Source organism: Monopterus albus, unplaced genomic scaffold (assembly GCF_001952655.1).
Source record: "Monopterus albus unplaced genomic scaffold, M_albus_1.0 scaffold69.1, whole genome shotgun sequence".
Classification (NCBI taxonomy): Eukaryota; Metazoa; Chordata; class Actinopteri; order Synbranchiformes; family Synbranchidae; genus Monopterus; species Monopterus albus.
In genome coordinates, this window is record NW_018127949.1 from 3553561 (window position 1) to 3578281 (window position 24721).

The following is a 24721-nucleotide window of genomic DNA, read 5'->3' on the forward strand; positions in this document are numbered from 1 at the left end:
CATAAAAAGGCATTATGAAATGAAAAATAGCACTTTGAAATAATAATGTCCATAATCACAATAAAAATAACCCCTAAAAACTCTATTAAGCAAGAATGATGAAATACCTTTTCAAAATAATGACTTAAGGTTTAATATTTCCTGAATGATTTCACAAATTGTCTGTGCAAATATATATTTTACATAAATTATTCATGATTATTAATTTCAATGCTGTTTTTATTTATTATTGAACACTCTGGGTTTCCATAAAAGGCTTTAAATCTGAACTGTTCTCAGCTGTAAGCCAAGAGCAAGTGTTTAGGTACTTCCATACTGATACAAACCCTCGCTTTGAACTACCCATAATGGCTATAAGTAGTTACTGTATAGATATACTGTAGTCCCTAGGGGGCTGCAATATGTTATGCTTGGGGAAAAAAAAGAAGCATAACTCAGTCTTGGCACTGTTGATCTTTTAGAGATGCGCAGCAACAACAAATAAAACAGACACTGGATTAGAACTGTTTACATCAGGAAAGGCTGAAGGTGGAGGAAAGCTGAAGTGTTGGTAAGCGCTGACAGTTGTTGCAGTCCTACAGACAAGCACCCAGAGCTTGAACCCCAACCTGCCTTACCAAATACAGTGGTGTTAACCACCGAGCTATCCAGCTGCTAGATAGGTACACATTTAGAACCTTTTCTGGTTTCAGTTTCTCACATCAGTGACATACAAGGCTGAGATTGCACAGGGCTCTAAATCACACTCAACAATTTATCGTGTAGCCCTAATAAATATCGATTTCAGTAGATATCTTACATTGGTTACCAGGGCCATACAGTTTCTGTATTAATCTGTATTCACCCTTTCAGTTCAGAGTAGAACAGTCAGGTATCACCCTGGTTGTGATTTGGGTCACATTCATATGTTGACTCATTTGCTAATAATACAGAAAGTCTTTTTCCTGAGTGGTTACCTTGGTTTAAATGGGCTCTCACACCTCTCCAGAATGCTCTTTTGTCATACAGGGTCATGCTGTCTCGTTCAAAAAGGGCTACTAGCATAGCAGTCACCAGTAGCCATTGTGGGGCTCTTGGCCTGGAAGTGCTTGCCCACTGTGTCGCATTTTATTGCTGTAAATGTCTTTTGACAAGAGGTCGCTCAGTGTGATGTTTGTCTCCTGCTCTGCAGTTCATCATCCTGGTGGTGGACAGCACAGACAGAGAGGCTGGCCATCTTGAAAGAAGAGCTCTACAGGATGTTGTCCTATGAGGTACAACTCTCGTCTCGACAACTCAGTAGGGAAACACTGCACGGAACTGACTTTGTTTTTGTAACGAACATTGATTTTCCACCAACACTACCGTTTGAGGTCAACAGGTTATGGATCCTAGTGTTTCCCCTAGGTTAACAGCTTTGGGGGGGGAGAGAATTTTGGAAATTTTTAATGACAATCTCTGATGTGAAAATTAGTATGCAGTTTCACATATAGTACTTTAAGTCACCTACTTTTCAGTTCTCTTGACAAAGATTCCCTCAAATTATAAGAACCTACATCAACTGCCCAAACTCATCCTTGGCCCTTTCATTTTCTCATCCTTTGAATGCAATGGTCACATTATGCTGTTATCTGAGCACCAACCATTTAAGAACAGACCGCACACTTACAATACTGTTGATCATTGCACAATTCTGCAGATGTGCTCTGCAAGAACAGGATAACAATAGTGTGGATGCTGAATTAACATCCACACTATTAAGGAAATCTTGAAGCTGCACTAGATGGTACATCTCATTTTACAGGATTGCCTGACAGAAGTTTAGCTAAAAACAGATGATGTTAATGCTTGTGTGAATGTTGATGCTTAAAGAGCACCTGTTTTCCTGATTGCTGATCCCACTGCGCACCCCTTCTGATGTTTGACTTATTTATTTTAGGAGCGTTAGCACGCAGAGATGATACCTTTGTTCTGCCCTGTTTTACCTGTGTTCTGTTTGACCCATTCTTGAAGTATTTTATTTTGCACAGATAATACCTACATTCTATGAGGGGAGGGGAAAATGTTCAAGTTTACTGACATTTTTTTGTGTGATTTACTAGCTCATGGTCATTTTAGAGCGGGTGGTGTTGATGCCGGTGGAGAAGAGAGAAAACCAAACACCCTGCCTCTTTTCTACAGAGTGCATTAATATTAAATTTGACTCACTTGCATCCTCTTTGTTGCCCTTTGCATTTGTTAGCACATTTCTCATTCTTGTGATGTTTGGATCAACTTAAGAATTAACTAGTTTGCTCTTTCCAACTTGCCATATTTGCAGTTACTGTTTAAATCACCCTAGGTGATTGTGTAGAGGTGTGATTTTAAATTTTGATTTTCCTGTTCCACTTAATTTAATTACAAGCTTTAAGATTATTCTTACACCTTAGAGCTTGTTTTGTTGGTGTTGAATGTTTAGTTTGAATGTGGCTTATTTTCACGAGTTACTGCTGCATTTCATTTTATGTTATCTGTTGCCTCTTTGGCGCCCCCCAGTGACAAAGGATAAAACTGAGGAAGATACACAGACCATATACAGTAAGATTACAGAAAAGTGTCATCAGAAAATGAACTTACTGCGCTGACAACAGAACACAAAGTATTGATCAAATCAGCAGTTGGTAGAGAAGGCTCTTTCTCAGAATCTTATCTTTTTATTTGAACTGCACTGAATGCTAAATGTTCACCTTGTACAAGAAACAAATACAAATACTCACACTAAAAACAAAAACGTACTGCTGGCTGCCTCTTTTGCTATGGTTGGGACACTAAGTAGGAGTTTCTGCTATTGCTCTTACAAAGTACAAGAACATGGCCTTCAACAGAACAAAGAAAATATAAGAAGGAGAGAAGAGAGAGGGCAGATCACATAGGACTATGGTTATAGGAACATTTAACTAGGCAATACAAATCTAACAGGACTCTTCAAAACTCTTTAACACCAAAAATGTGGGATGTGCCTTGTATATAAAAATACCACAATGGAGAGAAGATGAGGGAGGAGAGAAAATATTGAGACTAACCAGATTAGTTGTCTTTTTTTTTTTTTTTTTACTCAAAGACAAAATTCTAGGCATAAATATCTGCAAAAAGTGTTTTCCTGAGTCAATAAGAAATTAAGGTTGCTTTAACCCTTTCCTGTCTTCATAGAATGAAATGTGCTCAAAGAAGGGAGGAAGTCGATCTGTGCGCTGCTGTTAAAATAGGCTTGGTAGTCTGTTGGCTGTCATCAGTGATGTCCGTTTGGCAGCACAGAGGAGTCAGATGCAGAAACACTAACTTTATGATTATGAAAGTAATAATGTTACTTTCCCCAGCTTCCTTTGACTTCATATAACCTAAAAACATCAGCTGTAGTCAAATAAATCTTTTTGTTAGAAAAAAAAAACCCACACAATGCATTTGAGCAACTTAAGATCTTAATGGTACCCTTGAGTAGTGAAAACATGTGCCATATATATATATTATTGCCAGGAAAGGGTTAAAAACCCATTCAAGACTACTATAACTGAACGTTTTTGACGAATGATAAATATCTGTCAATAATTCATTTTTAGTCATTTACAATGAATCGAAAGAAAAAAATAATTCTCTGTTGAGGTTTAATGAGGGGCCTAAACAACACACATTAGTTACATAAGGAAAGTTGGAGGTGGGTGGGGGGGAGATGGAGAGGATCAGGAGGGGGCTGGGGGGTGGGAATAAGATCCAGTAGCACATGACGCCAATGTTTTTTTTTCCTCTCTCGTTCTCCCATTGGTGTGTTGAGATGTCGGCCTACATTTCCCATGAGCTCTGTGGTGTAGATGGGAGGCAGGATAGAGTCTCACTGGGTTATCCTGGAGTGCTAAAAACACTGGACTCTGTGTCCACAATCATAGGCATGTCCCGAAGAAAAACAATCAAACAAACACAAAAAAACAAAAACAAAAAAAACAAAAACAAATCAAAGAGTAAAGTTGGTACTGAAACCAAAGAGAGAGAGAGTAAAAACTAAAATGTTAAGAGTACAAATTCCCCGGAACACTTCTTTTGTTCCCAGTTGCTGACTGATTTAATAGGCAGTCGCTTGTGTTGTTTCACCGTCTCTTGGTCCTAGTTGGTCGGTTGCTGTGACTGGTTGGTTCTGTGTCTGCAAGTTGGATGAGAGGTTGCCGTTTGCATCCCTTCTGCTGCTATTGCTCGGTGAGGTGCTCTCTGGTCTCGCCGTGTTTGGAGGGCTGGTTGGGTGACGGGGCCTGGGAGGGGTGTGTACCAGAGGGCAGGGTGTGAGCGATGGGCACCCCACCTGGTACCATGCCCTCTAATGCCCCCGGGATGCCGCCCGGAGCCACTCCAACCACACCTGGTGGGTATCTGGTGAAAGGGAAAATCAGAAGTTAGTAACTCTCAGAGAGGGTTTAATGTACTCATAGCTTTACTAGCTCATATTCCCAACACCGTGAAAAGCAGGATTCTCTGAACAATCCTGACAACTAGTGATAGTAGTGGCTCTTTTCCATCCCAGGAACATTTTCAGGACACTAAAAAAATCTTAAGCTGCATTTTAGCCTGTTTTAAAATTTCCTGCTTTACTCTGGGGTCAAGTTGTACTAAATGATGCTGCTAGGACTTGAGGTGGAAATGTTTGTAATTCAGTGGTGTAGTTTTGCATATGGACATAGGGACATGTCCCTCTGAGCAAACCCATCTGCATTATCTTGGAGTGAAGGCAGATCATTATGATGGGCTTGACCCACTGAAAGGGAGAGGGTTAGGGAAGTAGTACCCCGCCAGAGTGTTTGAGGGTGCTCTAACCACACTGAGCACTACTCAGTTTGCAACTCAGCATTTGAAAGTGCGCAGACACAGGTTTTTAAGTGCAAATACAGACTGAGAGCGTAATCCAGACAACGCATGCTCCCATTTCTGATTCAGCATACTCAGATTTCTCCACTGGGATTTGTGTCAAAGTCTGTCTGATTTGCAACTTGTTTTGGGCACTTCCAAAACTTGTTCTGCAGAAACATTTTAATACAGACCCTAATGGAGAAATCTGATAGCGCAGAATCAGAAACGAAAGCTTCCGGATCAATAACTCTGCAAGTTCTAAACTGTCCCAATTCCTGCACCATTAGTCTACTGTCACTGTTTTCTTATAAGATAATAAATTGTAAATATGAGATAAAGTCTAACAATTTATCAGCACCTTTGTCCCAGAAATGTAAATTTATCACAAGCAAAGACTTTTCAAAATCCTTTATCGGTATATGGTATGTTTACAGTTTGCGATGTGAGACAAATGCAAAAAAGGGACCTCCTGATCGAGTTCCTGGGACTATTTGGTGAAAAAGAGCCACTCTGTTAGAACATTTTGGCAAAAAATGAGAGGAAAAGTCACAATAACACCATTCAACCAAAGAAGGAAAGAATTCAACCTTTCTTCCAACAGAACTTGCCCAAAAACCCCTAAGAAGGAAACTGTGAAGCATGACTCCATCCATGAAACTGTGTCTGAACGGCTTTATGTCATGCTTACTGGGACACTTCAAACCCACATTTGCTACCATTCATTTGTACAGGTGAGTGCTGGGGGGGATTATAAAGGGGACACACATCAGGTGAGAGGGTCTTATCCGGGACCTGCAGACAGAGGCTGTTGGTCCGGATGATTGTATTTACCTGCTCCTGATCTACGCATTAATTTTGTCTTGGGGGAAGCCGGTTGTTATAGCTGCAAGACTTTGGTTCACTTGGCTGCATGAAAGAAGCACATGGAGGTGGACATGCTGAGATCATGAAGGGCCCAGATTGGGACATGGTCGACAGAGTTACCTTTCTTCTACTACTACAGCAGACAGTTAAGTGAGGGGATGAGCACTAGGATCTGTAGCAGAGTAGTGACTTAACTAATTCATTTACTATGCCCATTTATAAAACAAATCAGTGTACAGGAAGAGATCAGGGGAAAAGGGAAGTAACATGGCATTTTAAGAGTTTGTTGTTAACATAGCAAGGAGAACAAATAATAGCTGTAGTAATGAAAAGTACTCCTTCAAATAATCTACCAAACAGTTCTCTCATTTGGTCCAGTTTATGACTTGTTGCCCTTTGTCTGAAACACTTTAAAATAAAGAACCTACAGAATGCATGGATAAACTCCTGACATTACAGAAAATCTTAAAAAAGATTTCAGGACAGGTCTAAATGGAATACTTCTGAGATCAGATCTGTATGCTGAGTTCCTACCTGTAGGCGGCGCCATTGAGCTCAGGGTGAACACCTGGTTGATCCATAACTGCCCATGGTGCCGTAGTGACAAAGAACTCCTTGTTGACACAGTTTCTTAAGCTGTCAGGGATACGGCCTGTCATCGGAGCCAAACGCACACGGTGTTAAAAGCAGCACACCACACCGGCACAAATCACACCTTCTAAAAGGCTGCGACTTGTTACAGGGGATGAGCAACCAGATGGTGCCAAGGTGTCACTGATTTCAGACTGACAAACGTATATCAGACTTGGGTGCATAAATTAAGATCATTTAACAATCCTGATGTTTTCTGGGAGGCTAGCCCTCGAGCTGTGCTCTGCATCGGGAGGCTAATGATGACATTTATTAAGAGGCCCAGATTTAATAAAGGTCGCCCAGTGCCTATTGAAGTGGAAAGATGACGTGAGGGAAAGACAGATGTGCAGCAGATCACATAGTAGACTGAAGCTAAAAAGGATTTAATGTTGTGTTCATCAGATGCTGAGGAGCAAAATGTAAACATGTCTGTGTGGCTGTGTACCGGTGATGGCTCTTCGGATCTCGGTGGCGGCTGCCTCCCTCATCTCCAGAGAGGCCTGCTCGCTGTACCAGGCTGTGTGTGGTGTGCAGATCAGGTTTGGAGCGTCTTTCAGTGGGCCCTGTGCAAAACTACACCACACACACAGCAGAGAATGAAGATGATGTTAGGCAAGTCAGATCTGAGATGGTCAACAGTGACACTGGATTTTCTGAAAAGCATTAATCTGTCCACAAGTTGTGTCACACCAGCTGTCACGCTGCCATGGGCGCTTCTGTTTCCCCCTTTTGTGTTAAACTCTCTAATATGGCAGATGTTATTTAAACACTTGATTCACAGGTATCAACCCATTTGATGTAAGTAATTGCCATTCATATTTTATGAAACATGTTTGTGTATAATTAGGATGACTATTGTCTGAAAACAGCCAGAGGGGGAACATGTCAGATCCTGTTATTCACAGATGCCACCATTTTCTTCCTCTTCCTGTCCGTCTCTTTCCTGTCACGTGGCTTTATAAACAAGTCACATCCACCTCCCTCTCCTCCTCTTCCTCCATCCTTGTAACACCTTGCCTGGTTGTGTGTCTCTGTGTAACACCTCAGCATTGCCCTGAATGAGTATTGTGTTGCGTGGGATGGAGGGCAGAAATTATGACACACTCCCCAGCCAGTCAGAAATGAGCAGCATCCAAAACGGCTCTGATGCGTGAACAACACACCACCACCAGGGACCCTCTGAGGCAGGGGTGTCAAACTCAGTCGCACCGGGGGTCAAAACTCAAAGCACACTTTAGTTCGCGGGCCGAACAGGATAAAAATTTATTGAACAGACTAAAACTAAACGTTTTTGGAGCATAAATATGAATCAAAACAGACAGGATACAATATTATTCCAAAATAACCTAGTCTTAAAATAACTTAAAATATTTTTTTGCTTTCCAAAAACAAAACAAACAAAAATCTCATCATAATTACACAAATTCAAAATATGAACATGCTGCAAAAAAACCTGGAAATATAAATACAAATAGTGCTTTTAAGTAAAAGTTAAAATAATAAATCAAAACATTTTCTTTGCTCTTATGCCATTTTGTCAGAGCTGGATGCTTGGCATCTTTTCTTGGCAACAAGTTCGTTTATGTTTGGGGTGAGGTTCTGTGTTGTGCACGTGTTCATCAGCGAGACAACTCCTGTGTGATGTTCAACAGATGCTGATCTGACGTAATTGACGTGGGAATGATCGCAGGTAGCCTATTGTTCGGTAAGGCAGCTGTTGCGCTGCATTATGGGATTTGTAGTTTGTGTGTTATCGGTGCTTCATATCGCCAGCCCATTAAAAAGAAATATATGAAATGATCTCGCGGGTCGGATATAGTTGCACGCTGGGCCGGATGTGCGCCGCGGGCCTTAAGTTTGATATGCTGAGGGAACATGGTGGAAAACTGGGAAGCATGTCAAGGTGTGCACAGGAGTGGAAACAGAAATGGAGAAAGCAGAAATACAGGGAAGCAACAAAAGTATAAGGGGGATAAGGTGATGGTTTGGAGAGTTACAAGTTAAATCTGAAATGATGCATACCGGGGTGATATTATTATGAATTGTTCCATGATGAAATTACTACTTAATTTAAAATTAATGCAAAAACTTTAGATACATTGATTACATGTACCACAAATTATTTATAACTATTTATTAAATATTGCCAAAGATAAACATCTAAATTCTTACAGAAGAACCTCCAGTCTGACTCTTTAGCTTGTTATGGAATTACATTTATAATAATTGTTTGTCAAGATGAGATGATCCACAAAAAACTCTTGTAAAAGTTAAACTATGGAGGAATTGAAAGTGTTTTTTTTTCGTTGTTAGTTTGGTCTCTCCGACATTGACAGATTCTCCTCAGTTTAGTGCACATTCTGGAGAAAATCACTGTTCTGATGCTAGTACTGCTGATTTTTAAACAAGTTTGTAGTCAGCGGTTCTAATTCATTACACATTTTGTCATTTTCAGCTAAGTGTTCCTCACGTTTCGCTGTCTGGTGTTTCAGTTTAAATGCTCCACAAACCCCAGGTGGCTGTGTACTGTGCTTACCTTGTAACATCCCAAAAAAGGATCGGAATCGGGCTGACACATGGCATTGTGTGTGTGTGTGTGTGTGTGTGTGTGTGTGTGTGTGTGTGTTTTGGGCCTGCAACTGAAAGGTAGAGATGGCTGAAAAAAGACCAGCTCCACTGCTTTGACTTACAGCCTACACATCTAAATTGAGGAGGAAAAAAACAGAGGCACTAAAATTTAAAAAAGGACTATAATCAGGCAAGGTTGGAGACAACATGGCTACATGCCACTTTCCAAAGATGGATTTTAGAGGGATGAGGAGGAATGCAGAGGTTGCTCTTTTTCTGCTAGACAGGTGGGTAAATTGTTTACTATGAGCCACTGAAAATTGTTAAGGTCTATATAGTGTTGTTCCATTAGACAGGCTAATCTTTGTGGTAATGTTACATTAGCTTTTTGCTAAATCAACTTTTCCTGGGACATTTAGATAAATTTCTAGTTTGCAAGTGCCCCAGCTGCTAGTATTCCAATACCCGGTGTTGGCTTTTCCCTCAGTCATTAGTATCGTACTCTAATGCGCATTCATGATTTTTGGGGGACGTGGTTACCAGATCCAAACTGACATAAGTTGTGGTTGTGTGTACATGATGATCAAAATGTAAACATTCTTTTGTTAGAATCACTGAATAGACCTTTAATTGTTTCCTACAAACATGATGAAAAGTTGAGTCTTTGGGCTTGGACACCTAGAGAAGAAGAGGATACAGTCACAACCAGCAGCTGCTACTGTATTTCAGTTCCTCTGAGGGGGATTACAGAGATGTCTCCACCTCCTGAATTCCATTACCTGCAGGGCCTGAAGGAGCCTTTTAGAAGAGCATGAGGTGTTTTTAACTCATCCTATGTCTGCCATTGTTTCTGCCTATTTGTCTCTTCGGCTGTTTAAGGTTCTCTGTCTGTGCCTGTAATTTGTTGCTTTCTTTCCCTTCCTGCACATCCATCTATTTCTTTGTCTGTATCTGCTGCTCTAAGTGAAGCGTTCATCCATCTGACTTTGGGAGAGATTTTGTGTCTCACTTACCTGAAGGGCTCTGTCTCATGGACGTCCAAAGCTGCTCCACGTATCCTGCCCTCCTTCAATGCCTGGGCCAAGGCTTTCTCATCCACCAGACCTCCTCTCGCAGTGTTGACCAGGAAGGCACCCTGACGCATCTGTGGCACAACAAGACATAAATACAAATGCATCGACAAAAATGTATGTACCTGTCAGCATGGCATTCAAGTCAATCTGACTTATCTACAGAGCAACATCGGTCAGGACTGGATGTCTGCATATGAGGGTCTTAAATCAAACTGTATATCACACACACAAAAAAACACCTGAAATGGCTGACACCTGAAAGATCTAAGAGACAGGCAGCACCTGGGAAAAATACTGTCAGATGTGGGACAGAGAGCAGCCTTTATCCAAAACCATGACATGAAATGAAGGACGAGGCATGAGTTAAAAGATGTGGCAATGCCACCATCCCTTGCTACTTGTGGGAAAGAAAAGGCACAACAGAAAATTTTAAGAGAGGCAGGGGAAAAAATCCAATGAATATGCTCAGAAGAAAGTAATCTCCTAATCTCGACAAAAGATGAAATCCAGGGGCATGAAAAGCCTTTACGCTGGCAGGCAGTCTTTTATTAGGCCTTGGTGGTTTTGACACACAAACATTTCCACTTTAGAAACTGAGAGCGACTGCCAAGATTCTTGGTGAGGAAAGAGGAAAAAGAGATGCAGTACTTAAAAGGCAGCTGAGAATCTTAAGCTTTGGAAAAGACACAGAGTACTAGGTTAAGCTATTACTCTACACCCAGTTCTGTTTGTCTCATCACGTACTGTTACTCACAATTGTCAGATAAAGGCAAACGAGAGGCAAGACAGAAAATGGTGAGGGCCAACAGGAGGAGATAGTCCTCAGCCTGTGCAGTTCCTCGGCTTCCCTGCAGGTGCCGCTGCAGACAGCGCCTCAGAGTGTAGTTATTGACTCAGAGAACAGCACTTTCCCCTGGCAATGCTCTGAGCCCCCTGCTGTGCAGCCTAGTCGATATATTTGCTGTAGCCGTGGGCTGGTGCTAATTGCATTTGACAGAGCAAAGGAATGAATTTGTGTCCAGCTTTGGTGAAGCTTAAGATAAAGAGCAGGGAATGTGCAGGCAGGATGGCTGCTGTCAACGCCTCTTTTTTCCTCTCTCTCTCTTTCCACCTGCTCTAATGCTCTTTACGGCAGCCTCCAGGCTGACAGAGTAATAATACAGCAGGAGCTCTGCTTGTCTACCTGCTAGATAGCATAGCATTAAGCCCAGGTCAGGTCACAGCTCTTCAGTGGGATGCCTGGCTCTTGTCTGGATGAAACGTCTGTACTGTACAGGTATGCGTGCATTTTACTAACGCACCTGTTTGATGGTGAAGTCGTTGATGAGGTGGTGGTTGTGTTCGTTCAGGTTGCAGTGCAGAGACACACAGTCGCTCTGGTAGAGCAGGTCCTGCAGAGTGTAGACGCGCTGGACACCCAGCGAGCGCTCCAGACCGTCCTGCAGGTAGGGGTCATAGAAGATGACATTGAATCCGAAAACCTTGGCCCGCACCGCCACAGCCTGGCCCGAACGACCTGAAGAAGCGCACACACACAGAAGGAGATCAAACACAATGAGCAGCTTGTGTCACAAACTGTTAAGACAGTTCAGATGACCTCCATCCCATATTCAGTGCCGTGAACGACGCTCACGTAAGAACACCGCCGGGTGACAAGTCAGCATGGACAGAATATGGAACTTGGGAAAGATGAATCACATTTTAATAAAGTTGATCAAACAAGTGTGTTCAGTCAAGATTAAAAAGTATTTAATCTTTCTGGGGACTGCAGATAAAAAGTACGCTCCTTCCTGATCAGTTGAGTGTTTTTGAGGCAATTAATGTGGAGATATAATCTATGCTTGTGCACAGTCCGGCACCAAGTCACAAACCACTTTTAGAGAACTGCTGATCTAGTAGAGGGACTTAAATTGACTGGGAAGGCAGAAACAACTTCAGTATATTTTTCAACTAGAATTACAGGAAAGCTAAAAAGCTGTAACCACATCCTTCATACTGCTGAAGAAAAGGCAGTTTAACATCCTAAAAAGTCTCACAGCCATTTCTTGTACAGGCAGTGAACCTTCGCTCTGTTGCTGCAGATACCTGCTCTTGATCAACAGCTGCAGCTGAGAGAGAAAATGATGGAGAATCGGATGTTTATGCTCATGAAAAGGAAAAAAAAAAAAATCGATAAGGTCCTTCACACTCTCAAGGTCTTTTCTTTGTGATGGAGCATTATGTTCTGCTATTAGGCTCCTTAGCCAAGGAGAATTGTTCTCTTTTTTCCTCTCGTTCAATCCCAGCCAATAAGAGGCAGCAGTATAAAGACAACAGCCTTGTAATATTTAAGCAGTCACTCAGGCCAATTCTTTTTCATGTGATGGATTACAGCTGGTTATTTTCACTGCCAATTGGTAAGGTAGTTTTCGCAGTAAATATCAAGCCCCCCTGAAGTGATCAATCTTTTTTTGGTGCGTCTTCAGCCATCTACTTCTGCTTCAGTTACTTTATTTTCCACATTTCCCAGAATTTTTTTTATGCCACACACAAGCACGAACTTGTTACATTTAGCTGAAAGAGCAATACCGATGACAGCAGCAACAGGGGAATGAGTTTTTTCAGTCAGTTTGAAACACCCCAGGTGGTCTTGTGGCTGCGGTACAATCTGATTTACTAAGGGGTGGGGGGGCATTTTCTGTCTGTATGATTGTTGGAAAATTGGAGCAAAGTGGTGGATTTAGAGAGAAATGGTACTGTATATCTGATTTTTAGGTATCAAATCTGTTCACAGTGGATGTTTGTGCATCTAAAAATATCTCATTCCCAATTCTGTTGTGTTGTAGCTGCACTAGAACATATTACACTTTTAGTGCTTTATGTTCAAAGGGGGTGTACTCTTCTATGCTGTATACTGTCATTATGTGTTCCTCACCTGAGAACATTCACATAAATAGTCATTTCATCCGTGGTAATGTAAAAATATTGATTATTGCAGCTTTAACTAGTTTTCACCACAAGCTGGTATCATCCTTCAAGCTGACAAATAACAAAGGCTTTTCCTAAGTGACGCTATTCCCATAATCCCAAATCAATTTAACCTCTCAGAACAGGTTTCTTGTCAAGTTTTCTATGACACTGTTCTCTTATAGGGTCAGAGTCTGATCATGGCCCAGCTTTACTTGAATTTATCAAATGGTGCGACAACAATTTTCTGGACCTAAATGTATAAAAAAAACAAAGGAAATAATTATTGACTTGTGACACAACAGCGAACATAAAACTAGTGTTATACACAGTGAGGACGTCCCAATTGTGTAGTCTATATCTGGGCACTGTGTTTGACTGTCAGCTGAAGTTAGACATTAACACTGAGTCTATTGTCAGATGAGGACAACAGAGAATCCACTTATTGAGGAAACTGGACTCTTTTAATGTCAGCGAGAGAATTTTAAACAACTGTTATTGTTCATTTATTGAAAGTCTTCTAACATTTTCATGCATCTGCTGGTTTAAAGGATTCTACATTAAAGAACAGCTCGCATAGCATTGTTAAGATCTGCTCTAAGATTACTGGAGTTAACTTGTGTCCTCCAAATACTAATGTAGCAGGATGTTGTTTGATTCCTGTTTGATCGTGGACAGGGTAAGCTGCAAATGAATTGCCCTCTTGGGATCAATAAAGCTATCTGAATCTGATCCAATCAAGGAAAAGGTTAACAAGAAAACAAGTGGATGTCAATACTTTCTTACTCATGTGTCATCACTTACACAGGAGAGGCCTTCAGTTCAATCTGATTTCTGAAGCTAAGAGTCATTGACAAAACCAATCTAGGGAGCATTAACTAAATCAGTACTAACATATCTGAAATAAGAAAAAAAACAACAAATGAATTCAGATTTGAACAGTACAGAGTGGCTGATGTTTGAAGGGCTCCTATGTCTGTTGTTGTCCCACAGCCACAGGTTTTTTCAGTATGTGTGTTTGCAGCCAGCAGAGTTGTGCAGCTGTATGGGAGTATGTGCTGGGTCCTACAAACAAACACCAGGAGGCCTTCGCTCTCCCCAGCCTCCCGCTGGCAACGGACATCGTTTTGGAAACGGCCTGAGCCAGAAGGACCAGGAGAGGAGGCTGGAATTGGGAGCACTGGGCAAGGAGGGAGATTAGTGGGGGCATTCTCTAAACTAGGACCTGCTGTTTGGGCACAGCTGTTTGGGACCTGGGGGAGGGGGGTATGTGTATGTGTGTGTGTGTGCTGGGGGTAGGGGGAGTGTATGTGGACACAGAGATAAGGTAACACTCTGGAAAGGTTTGTGAGAAGACAGGGCATCTGTCAGCTCAGTGATGCTAAGAATGACGCACAAACACACACAATCAGCAGTGAAACAGGTGCAGAGAGGCACACACACACACACACACACACACAGACACACACAGGCAGTCTACCATGAGGGGCCTGATTATGGCAGGGCAAGATGTTGAGGGACCACAGTGACAGAGAAGAGGAGTCAAAAACAGGAGAAGAGAAAATAATGGAGATATAATGGTGAGCATTACAGCAATGGGATGAGAGAACAGTGTGGCAGAGAAAAGGAAGTCATCCCAGAGGGGGATGAAACAGACAACCTTGAGATAATCTGTGTGTCGGGCAGAGGGAGAAAAATAACGTTATCAGGGCAGGAAAACAGAAGGCACACTGAGCGGTCAGAGGATATGAAAACACACAAGGCAGGGCACGGAAACTGGGCAAAACAGAAATAAGAGAAAGAGTCAGAAAGCTGGAAACCGAAAACAAGAAAAAAAAAAGTGATTATCTGCTACTCACCGAAGCCGATGAGACCCAGGGTTTCGCCACGAATGCGGGCGGCGCCAGAAGCCACCTCACGAATCTGCTCCACGCTCTGGACCCGCGTGCCCTCCCGGAGAGCCTGGTAGAGCCAAGTGTTTCGCCGGTAAAGGTTGAGGATGTGGCACAGGGTGGAGTCTGCAGTCTCCTCCACAGCTGCCGAGGGAATGTTGCACACTGCGATTCCTAAAGAAAGAGTTAATCCGGCTCAGTGATAGAAATGATTCCAAATACAGTGTTTATCAAATATGCCCTTGTTCTCCTGTTTAAATTACTAAATCATTAGTTAAATATATCGGGCTGCAGGCTGTGGTCATTTGGGGTATTCGTATTTGAGCTTGCATAAAATCAGTAAGTTGGAAAACAGAATTTGTAAAATAACAAGATCTGATCGTATTAACATAACTTAATCCCAATAAAAGTCAACATACTATCAATTACACCGAATTATTGCCGAGCCACATTATATCTAAACTTTCATGCACATGCATAACAAAGCAAGTTTGACACTTCCTGTGTCAACTGTCAAGATCTCATCCAGCTGCATACTTTGTAGCTTTCAGGAAATTCAAACCCTATGACCTTGTGATATTACCTTGCATATCCTCCAACAACACAAAAGGCTTTTTCCCCTCTAAGTAGTTCTGCCTGCCCTCACTCTCCTCTAATGTCCTCATCCCACTCTGTATCTCAGAGTAACAGCAGAGCCGTCTCTGGACAGCAAAAAATAGCCAGAGCCTGTTCAATCAATGCTCTCTTTTCTTCTCCCTGAGAACAGCCGTCATATCAGCGCCGCCTTCTCCAGGCATGATAGCTTTTGACTCCTGTGTTGCGAGGCAGAGCGCCTTCAGTGAGTGGGTGGCAGTTAGACACAGTATCTCATATTGGCAGGGAAATGGCAGCTTTGTCAACTGTAAAGGGTGTCTAAGCCACCAGCCTGCTGATATTAGCCTGGGTGGTGGTTCACAGAGAAGACCGAACTCTCCTCTCTCTGTCTTTCCCCGTCTGGTTTAACGCTGTGTCTCTCAGTGGGATGTCCACCATTGATCTGACTCTTTAATTCACCCTTTGATACCTGGCTGAAAATCCATACAGTGAGAAAGAGAACAGTAAACATGCTGTCCCTAGATAATCACGGTCATGTGTGTGAGTTTATTTTCACCTCTAAAGGCAACGCCTCTTTCTGCCAATCAGTGCATTTTTCAGTATAGCAGTGGCGTGATGACTCACTCTCTCAAAACTGACCTAAACTGGGCTCCAAGGGATCCTGTGTGATTAACGAACAAACAAATGATCAAACGAGCAAATATGCAGACACCGATCTACACTGCTCACCATGAATAAATCAGTACTACATGCGGTGAGGTGAACTTCAAAGCAAGTCTTCGAGGATCTTGCTCAGACATGACAAAAATTCTCTGAATATAAAGACCATTAAACAGAACGGAACAGATAAATGTACATAAACACAGTAATAAACTATTTCATCCTATGTCACTGGCATTTCTACTCTATATTCTGTAATGGCGCCGGATTTAAAGCTAGTTGTGTTTTAGCAGGCCTGAGAGTCCGTACCCAGTTCTCCAGCAGCCTTGATGTCGATGTTGTCATAGCCGCTGCCGATGCGGATGATGATGCGGAGCGCTTTGAACTTTTCCAGGTCCTCCCTGGTCAGGGTGATGGTGTGGTACATCATGGCCCCCACTGCCTCATTGAGCACCTGCAGACACATGCACCAACAACATTTAGGGTGATAACTGTATGGATGAAGAGAAAGCGTTCTTTAGCAGTGACAGCATTTCATTCATTTCTTTTTCTTTCATTTATTTTTTCCATCATTTGTCTTTTGCTGTTAGTAATTTTGTCCATTCAGTGATGCAGACCATGCAAAGATGGCTACTAGCCCATCTCAGTTCATAAGGACCCAAAGAATCGCATCCCTTCTGCAGGAGCCATGAAAGTCACATGGCTCGGACACTGATCTACAGACGTCACATGGTCACCAGCAGCACTGAAACACTGTCCTTTTACAGACGTATGCTGGAAGTGGAAGCAAGTCATTATATTGTCTCAGCGGGCCTGCACTTCTGCACAATCATCACAACTGCACTCAGACTCCCGGGGGTGTTTATGGACAATGGATCTGAGCAATTGACTGGACAGAGGGTCAGAGCAGCCACTGACCGGAGGCTGAACCCTAACATATGATATAACATGTTGTGGGTCAAAGAAATACTGAGTTGACCCTCATCTGGCATTAAAATATGTCAGCAACTAAGACACATAACACAAAGAGCAAAAAAGATTTTTTAGGCCAGATCAAACTCACGAATCACCAGCACTGGCACTTCAGTTCAGTTCTACTGTCCTATTGCTACTGTGCCTCTTCTCTTACACATCCTTCTCACATCAGTTCAGTTCTACTGTCCTATTGCTACCGTGCCTCTTCTCTTATACATCCTTCTCACATTTTATTTCTTGAAAACACTTTTGAGTTATTTCTAAGTGGGTGTCATATATGATGTCCATATATTGCAAAGGCCTAGTAGATAAACTTTGTGAATAATTTTGACTGAACTTGACAAAAACCACAGAGATGTGTTGTGGGTAAAAGTTAAAATACCAAGTGTTTCTCCAAACCAAATATGTAAAATTGCTTTACCCCCCCACAGTGAAATGTACCAAGTGAAATCAAACCCATAGCCTAACAATCTACTTAAAAACGTAACACGTTTTTGAAATCTCCTGCTAAAAACACCCCCTTCCTAGGGCTTAAAATCACAGAAAATAATAGAGTCAAACATTCAGCTCAGGTTGAAAAAAGTCTGAACACAATCAGCTCAGAGAGCCGTCGCTGTGAGGAACTGCTCCTCTGCCACTTGACATGCACAAGGTGACCTGGCCTGTAATTTGTTTCTGATGTGGATCTAAACTATTACCCCTGAGTATTAACACCTAAGTAACAGCTCTGCATTCACCTCCAGCCAAACTGAATTAGCTTTCCTCTGATTAGTACATTAGTTATGAATTTACATCATGTTCCTATTAGAGCCTTGTCCAGACCAGGACTTCCAGATACTAGGTGAAGGTTAAAACATTCCTTACATGCATATACATCCAGCCAAAATGTACACGCAGTTTTCTCCCTCTGGACTGAGCCTGAAGCTCTGGTGCCGTTTTTGAGCAGGATGAGTCTTTTAACAAGAGCAACGAAGCTTTATTTGAGGGAAAAATCGACTTTGAATGTAATTTATTTTAATGGAAACTCTGACCTAATCTATATCCTCTTTTCCACTGTAACTCAAACCTTGCTTTTAACATCTACCGCTGCTGCTGATGTCTTCTGACATGGCAGTGAGGCCCCCTCATTTGGCCTGGGTGAGCAGTTTTTTTTTTCTGTGCTGCACATTGATGATACACATTCTGTGTAGTTTGTGTGTGTTTGCCTCTGTAACTTACTGGGCAGGGATTTTATGGCTATGAAGTCATCCTACTACTGAGCAGTGAGGATGACAGCTGCTTGTGACACAGATCAAACTTGCTCCACCTGGCAGGGAAGATGTGCTGTTTAAAAACAGCTTTTTGGTGCTATTTAGCATATACTGCTTCTTTAGGAGTGACACAGCCATCACACAACAGTATGCAATATAAAGAGGAAATACGATCCTTCATAAAGCATTGCATTGAACGCTGAGCACCACAGACGAGGTTCCCGTCCAGACTGTCCAACACAAGGAAGGACAGTGCTGACCATGAAAGAACCCCAACAAGGGAACAGCACCATCCAACTACTGACCAATAACCTGCCTCTCCACAACATGGAAGGTCCTATCAGGCATCACAACTGCCCAGCACACCCCTCACAATGCACGAAGGCCTCCACTCGAAGTCCAACACCCAGAGACTGTACGCCAGCTGCAAAGAGGGTAGATGAGGCCTGGTGAGTGTCAAGGCCACTGTCCTAGATGAAACCCAGCGCATCCAGAAGTACATAAGCAAGATGGCGCCCAGAGACGAGCTGCTGAGACCACACCAGGCTGACCCCAGGTGCCTCAGAGGCAGTCTAACACATAGTGGCAGGAACAGCATACACTGAACAGCACAACCAGGTGGCTGGCATTGTGTTTTTATCAAATCACTTTCCTTTATTCAAACCACTTTTTTTTTATTTTCTTGTTGCCTTACAAAGCATTTTGACAGCCTCTGTACCAGAGACAGATTCCTTGTGAGTTTAAACATACTTGGCTGATTCTGATTCTATGAAGCAACAGAAAACTAACTGGAATTTTTGATAGACAAATAAAAGTCACCTATAAAGCAAACATCATCAGCTTCCCAGATTTGATGCTCTTTCCAGTTCTATCAGAGAAAACTGAATATCTTTCAGTTTTGGTTATTTTGTTGGCATATAGACTGAACAAGTCATTTAAGCTTATGTGATCGGTTGCAGAGTCAGATTGGAATAGCGTGACAGGCCGGTGTTGACTCTATGCCATATGGGCTGTGATCCCACTTTTACAAGTCACATGTGACTATGAGGCACGGCGACTGCAAGAAAGACAAGAAATCATCGACCTTGGATAATGATGTTGGAGCGCAGGTGCAGTGTGCAGGATTTGGTCTCGATGAAGTGCTGTTGTAATTCGATCTTGATCAGTATTTGTTTGTGTGTTTCATCGTGCCCCTGTCACCCAAGAAATAGGGGATTACCGGGTGGAAGACCTGACATAACCTGAGGCCACATTCACACTGCACCCCTGACCAACCTTTTCTATGAGTTTCTGTATTGCCAGGTGTGAAATAAGGAGAGTGTCTCAGCTGGTGTGTGCCCTGACAACATCATACTGAAACTCCAAGAATTATCTGTGCTGCGTCTCGGCATCCACGCCACAGAAGGAAGAGATTGGACATTTTCAATCTACAATGCCCCTCTGGGTATCTAGACTACAAGTTATTACTGTGAACTGCTGAATATGCTGGTGAGGTGAACATTACAATCATGTTTTTCCTGATATGGCAGTGTTAAAATAAACAAAAAGCTACTCGCTTCGCTCTCTCATCGCCCAAGGTCTTTGATTGAATTGATCTCTATGCAAATGCTTTGTTTTTAATATGTCCCATTTTCATAAAAACAGCAAGAAGAAAGATGTAGCGGCTCTCGTTGCGTCTGCAGATGGAGAGATAGCACTTCAGTGATACTCATCTCCATGGCCATATATTGTTTTGCAGCCACGGCGCTGCATAAAAAGCAATAAAGAGCCTCTACAAGCCAATGTAATTATACTGCATCCCTGCCATACAACACTTTCTATTGGAACAATGGCACCAATATAAGTACCACGCTCTCTGCAACAAACTGACACTAAATCATAATGAAGCCACTATATTTTAACTGGCAGCTGCATATGGGGCCAATATAACACACTTCCCATATCGCACTGTGATGGGAAAAGAAAGACAGACATGAGTTAGTGGCAGGCTCCATCACTCCAACAACTTTCGCCTGCTGTGACATGGTGCAGTGCCTGAGTGACGTGAACTTCTACCTTCTCATGGATCTCCTGCGTGGACTGGGCATCACAGAAGGCAACTGTTGCCAAGTCTTTCAGGATGGGCATCTCCACGGTGCAGTCGCGCCCGTCCAGCAGCGCCACCAGAGGGCGCGGATGCATTGGCCCATTCATGATTTGGGGCCGAATACCTGTAGACAGAAGAAGAAGGGAAAGAAGAATATTTTAGGTACAGGAGAATATTTTTTCCTGTCACTTTTGCAGAAAAACTGCCTGTAATCTTAAGCACCTTGTAGCTTTAAAGTGTCAGCTCACCCCAATTACAAAGAGACCTAACATATTTTACCACATACCCCAAGTTGAGTCTAACCATGCAGATAGCGTTGGTTTTATTTAGGGCTGTCCTGATAGGCATTTCGGGGCTTTGGTAGTAATAAGTGCTGAATATTCAAATAGTTGCTGGGGGTTGATCGCCAACGTCTCCGTTCTCGGCTGAGATCACACTGCAACGTGTGTTTCTACAGTACAGCCCTTTCCAGACGTGAGATACTTAACACTGCTACTTCATCAGTCTGTTAAAACGACGCCTCTCTGCCATTTAGACCCATGACAATGAACAAGATGAGAGCACTCGTTCAGCTGGCTGCACAAGACTCGTTTTGTTGACAACTCAGGTTTATTTGGAGATGTGATCTAACGTTCACCACTGGACTCAGGCTGCACTGACATGTCCTATTTGTCTCACATATTCGAATATTAACATTAAAACCGATGACTTACCCAATGAACAAATATCTGAATAGTCAGATAATTGGGACACTGCTGTTGAGTTTGTCAAATGTGAAAGTTTCAAATTAACAAAATAAACATATACAATGAAAATTATACATAAGTTGTACCATAAGAAATACTCATAAAAGTACAAAATTCAGGTGAAATTATTAGACAATTGGCAAATGTTGCTCTCCTGGCAGTGTGAGTCAATTCATCACGGTTTTCTTGATAAACAAAACTCTCAGATGATAATGATCTGCCATGTATGTATTAGGAAACAGAAGGAAGCAGAAGGATTCTCCAAACTAACAAGCACTGTTCAATAAATCAACGTGTCTACTCAGGACTGGTTGAGATCACAGTCTGTTACAGGAATATTCTCTGTCTCATGGCTCCTAAACACTTACAGACACATACAGAAACCCTGTGCATAAATTATATTACAGTATATACTGTAAGCAGGTACACACTATCACACTAAGAGCAATATATTCTCTTGTATGTATATCCAGCAACTGCACAGTAAGACACACACACTGGCTGTTCTCATTTCTCAGCTCAAAGGAGAAGATTCTACATTTGCTTCGCTGTGAGTGGAACCAGCAGCTGTGGAATAGAAGAAGAAGAAAAAAGATAACCTATGAGCTACACCTTTAGAAATTAGTTCCACTGCTGCGTGGCCTTAAAAGAGCCATGTATCATGGAAATGGAGGGCGTGGAGAAAACACCACAAGCCTGGAACAAGCCAACACTCAACGCACATCTGCACTTTAGTGCACTTGACAAAGTGCGTGCCACAGTTCTGGTTCAGCTCTTTCGCCTTCCCCAGCGCCACTTTTCTCGCTTCAAGTGAAGGGAGCTGAGAAGAGCCGAGCTCCCCAGTGGGCCGACCTTCTCACACATCCCACTTAAGAAGACGTGTCGCGCTGAGAAGACAGACAATTACCAGCCTTGCTTCATACAATGTTAACAAGTGAGGAGCATCAATATTCATGCGTAGTGTAGATCAAAAGCCAGATCATGGATGGATGGACCTGAGGAGCCACTGAGTATCAGTGCCCTAGCGTTGCACCAGTCCCAATCTTCACTCTTACATCAGCAGCTCTGGATCTGTCCAATCAAACAAAACAGACCAAAGTTCCCACAAGAGCACAAACCCCTGTGAATGTTTCTGTGCGATTACATGACATCACCTTGCTGCTAAGATCTGTATCGGGATGCTTAAGCCTGACCCCACCCTGTACGTGTGTGTGTGTGGGTGTAAATGTTTTCATATGTGTGCTCCTAAAATTATCCCAAAGATTACCACAGTGACGTCAGAGTCCAGGGTCGAGTGGAAGGGAAAAGGAGAGGAGATGTGGAGGAGGGCTCATTAGAAACATGTTCTGTGGGATTGCAGCAGCAGAGGAGGCTGATTAAGGCAGATAAAGGTGAGATTAGGAAATGAGAAAGTTGCATGTGGCCTTTGCACAAACAAGGCTGAAATGCACAGCGGGAAAACAAACAAGTGGAGGGAGAGAAACAGTGAGACAGAGACGAGTGAAATTAAAATGTAAAATGAGTATGCATAAAAACAGACTAAACACTGCCTGTTAGCCTAAACAGCTCCCAGGAGGCATATCAGAGAAGAAGAGGAGGATAAAAGGAGGGAGAGGGCACATAAACGACAGGAGAGACGGCAAGAAAGCCCAGCTGACAGAAAGCGAGCAGTCCAGCAGTGCAGCCTCTCAGGGCAAGGGGAGGATCGGAGCGGAGGTGTCGTCTCCCTGCGCCTGTTGTCATGGTGATCACTTAACAGGCTTTGGCTGCCAGTTTTAATGCACTTTATTTTTGGCACCGCTGGCATCTGTGCTGAGAGTTGAGGTCGGAGGCGCAAACGCCCATATCCTCCTCACACTCTGTGTGCAAAGGGCAGAGATTTCTTTTTTCACTCCTGACAGACAGACAGACAGACAGACAGAAAGCCACCTCCTCCCTCGTCCTCACCCACAGCCCATCACAAATCACTGCTTCCATGCCTACTTATCACACTCCTTGTTCAAGACGGCTGACGAGGCGGCAACAAAGGTGAGGTATGGCAACCTGGCTGTCTGTGCCACATCTGCAGCTGACAGCTCGTTGAATATTAATGGAAGCATCCAGTAAGCACTGGCAGGCAAGAATCAAAACCATTATACCATAGTGGTGAGGGTGGTGGAGAGTGCGCTCACGTGTTTAGTGCTTGGCCGCGCCAGACCCAGTGCGCACGTACATACGATAATTATCAGATCAATTCAGCGACTGAAAATTAAACAACATTTCTGATAAATGATTAACTGTAATCATATATTGTTCTAGCTTCTCAGTTATGGGGATTATGTGTTTGTCTCCGTTTTATATATCTGTAAAATGTATCTTTGGGGTTTGGATCAAACAAAGAATTTTAAAGATATCACAATGAGCTAATTAACTGTATAAAGAAATGCAATGATTAATTAACTTAAAATCTACCAGCTTGGTATGTGACACTTGACACAGTGCAGCTCAGGATTTTAAAAGGTATAAAGCTACACGTAATCATTTTTGGGGGGGCCAGAAAAATACCTAAACTTCCAAGCAGATAGACAGTGATGAAGGAAAGTTCATGGAGAGGAATTGTGTTTGTGATCACCTGATCAGTATTCAATAATCCAACATTCACTCCTTTTGTTTTTTAATCCTGACGGGGAAAAAAACAGTTAGAGACTACAAACTATAGTGGGATTTATCAGTGTTTATTTACCCAGTCTCAATCGCTAATGTGCAGCAAAACCAAAAGAACACACTAGAAGAGGCTGAAAAGCTCCACCGGTGAGGCTGCACGGTTGATCGATTTCAGCACTGCAAAGGAACCCCGTTCACATCACGCACACGTCGTTTGATTCAAGAGTAAAATCAAAAATACTGATTAAAGAACTGCAGGTTTACTGCACATTGCAAGGCTTTCCAGAAAAGAGCCTGCACCCGTCTCCCTGCTTCACCTAACCGGCAGCCACAGACAGCAGTGGGCGTGTAGGTGAGAGAAGTTGTGGGTGAAGTATTAGGGAGAGGAGCTGCCTCAAACCTTCAGGCATAAGTTAGACCGGCCGAACTCCATGAGTCATCCACCGGCTTTCTCTTGGTCTCTGACCTTTCAGTCAGTTACCCTTTCAATCTCGCTCTCACGCCTCTTCCTCTGCTACATTTGCCCTATCGTCTGCAGTGGTGTACTTTCCCAGATCTCTCCCTGTATGACAGCATCATCTGACAGCTCCTCTTTTCTACCAATCACTAGCTCCGTGTCCATCGTCTTCTCCTTCCTTTCTCTCTCTTTTCTTCCCCACCTCTACTATAACTCCTCAGCTGTCTCTTAGTAATGACTGCTCCTCCCTCCTCTGTCATCCTTTCACCTCAGCTGTCATTCTTTCTCTCCCTTTTCTATCATTTCCTTTCCTTCCCTATTGCTCTGTCTTTCTCGGGGCCGGAGTGTGTATTTGTATGTGTGTGTCCTCCTGTGTGACAGATTGATTCTCACTCTGCTGATTTTGATGGAGAGGAGATGGTATTTTCACACAGGGGAAGCAGGGAGGTGACAGGCAACACTCCCCCTGGGGTAAACTGACAGCAC

The 24721-nt window shown here is 42.8% G+C and overlaps 1 protein-coding gene across 2 annotated transcripts in view; it reads right to left on the reverse strand.

Moving 5' to 3' along the window:
• Positions 1-2640: 2640 nt before the first annotated feature.
• The window catches only part of LOC109962959 (C-terminal-binding protein 2), an 84275-nt gene continuing 62194 nt past the window's right edge, over positions 2641-24721 (reverse strand). For both annotated transcript variants that reach the window (XM_020605169.1, XM_020605170.1), the window contains 8 exons: positions 20359-20513; positions 16388-16532; positions 14792-14998; positions 11288-11502; positions 9927-10057; positions 6791-6918; positions 6247-6364; positions 2641-4374 (listed from right to left, as the gene is read on the reverse strand). In XM_020605169.1, coding sequence (XP_020460825.1) covers positions 4194-4374; positions 6247-6364; positions 6791-6918; positions 9927-10057; positions 11288-11502; positions 14792-14998; positions 16388-16532; positions 20359-20513 — 1280 coding nt within the window. In that variant the 3' untranslated portion in view covers positions 2641-4193. The remainder of the gene's footprint in view (positions 4375-6246; positions 6365-6790; positions 6919-9926; positions 10058-11287; positions 11503-14791; positions 14999-16387; positions 16533-20358; positions 20514-24721) is intronic.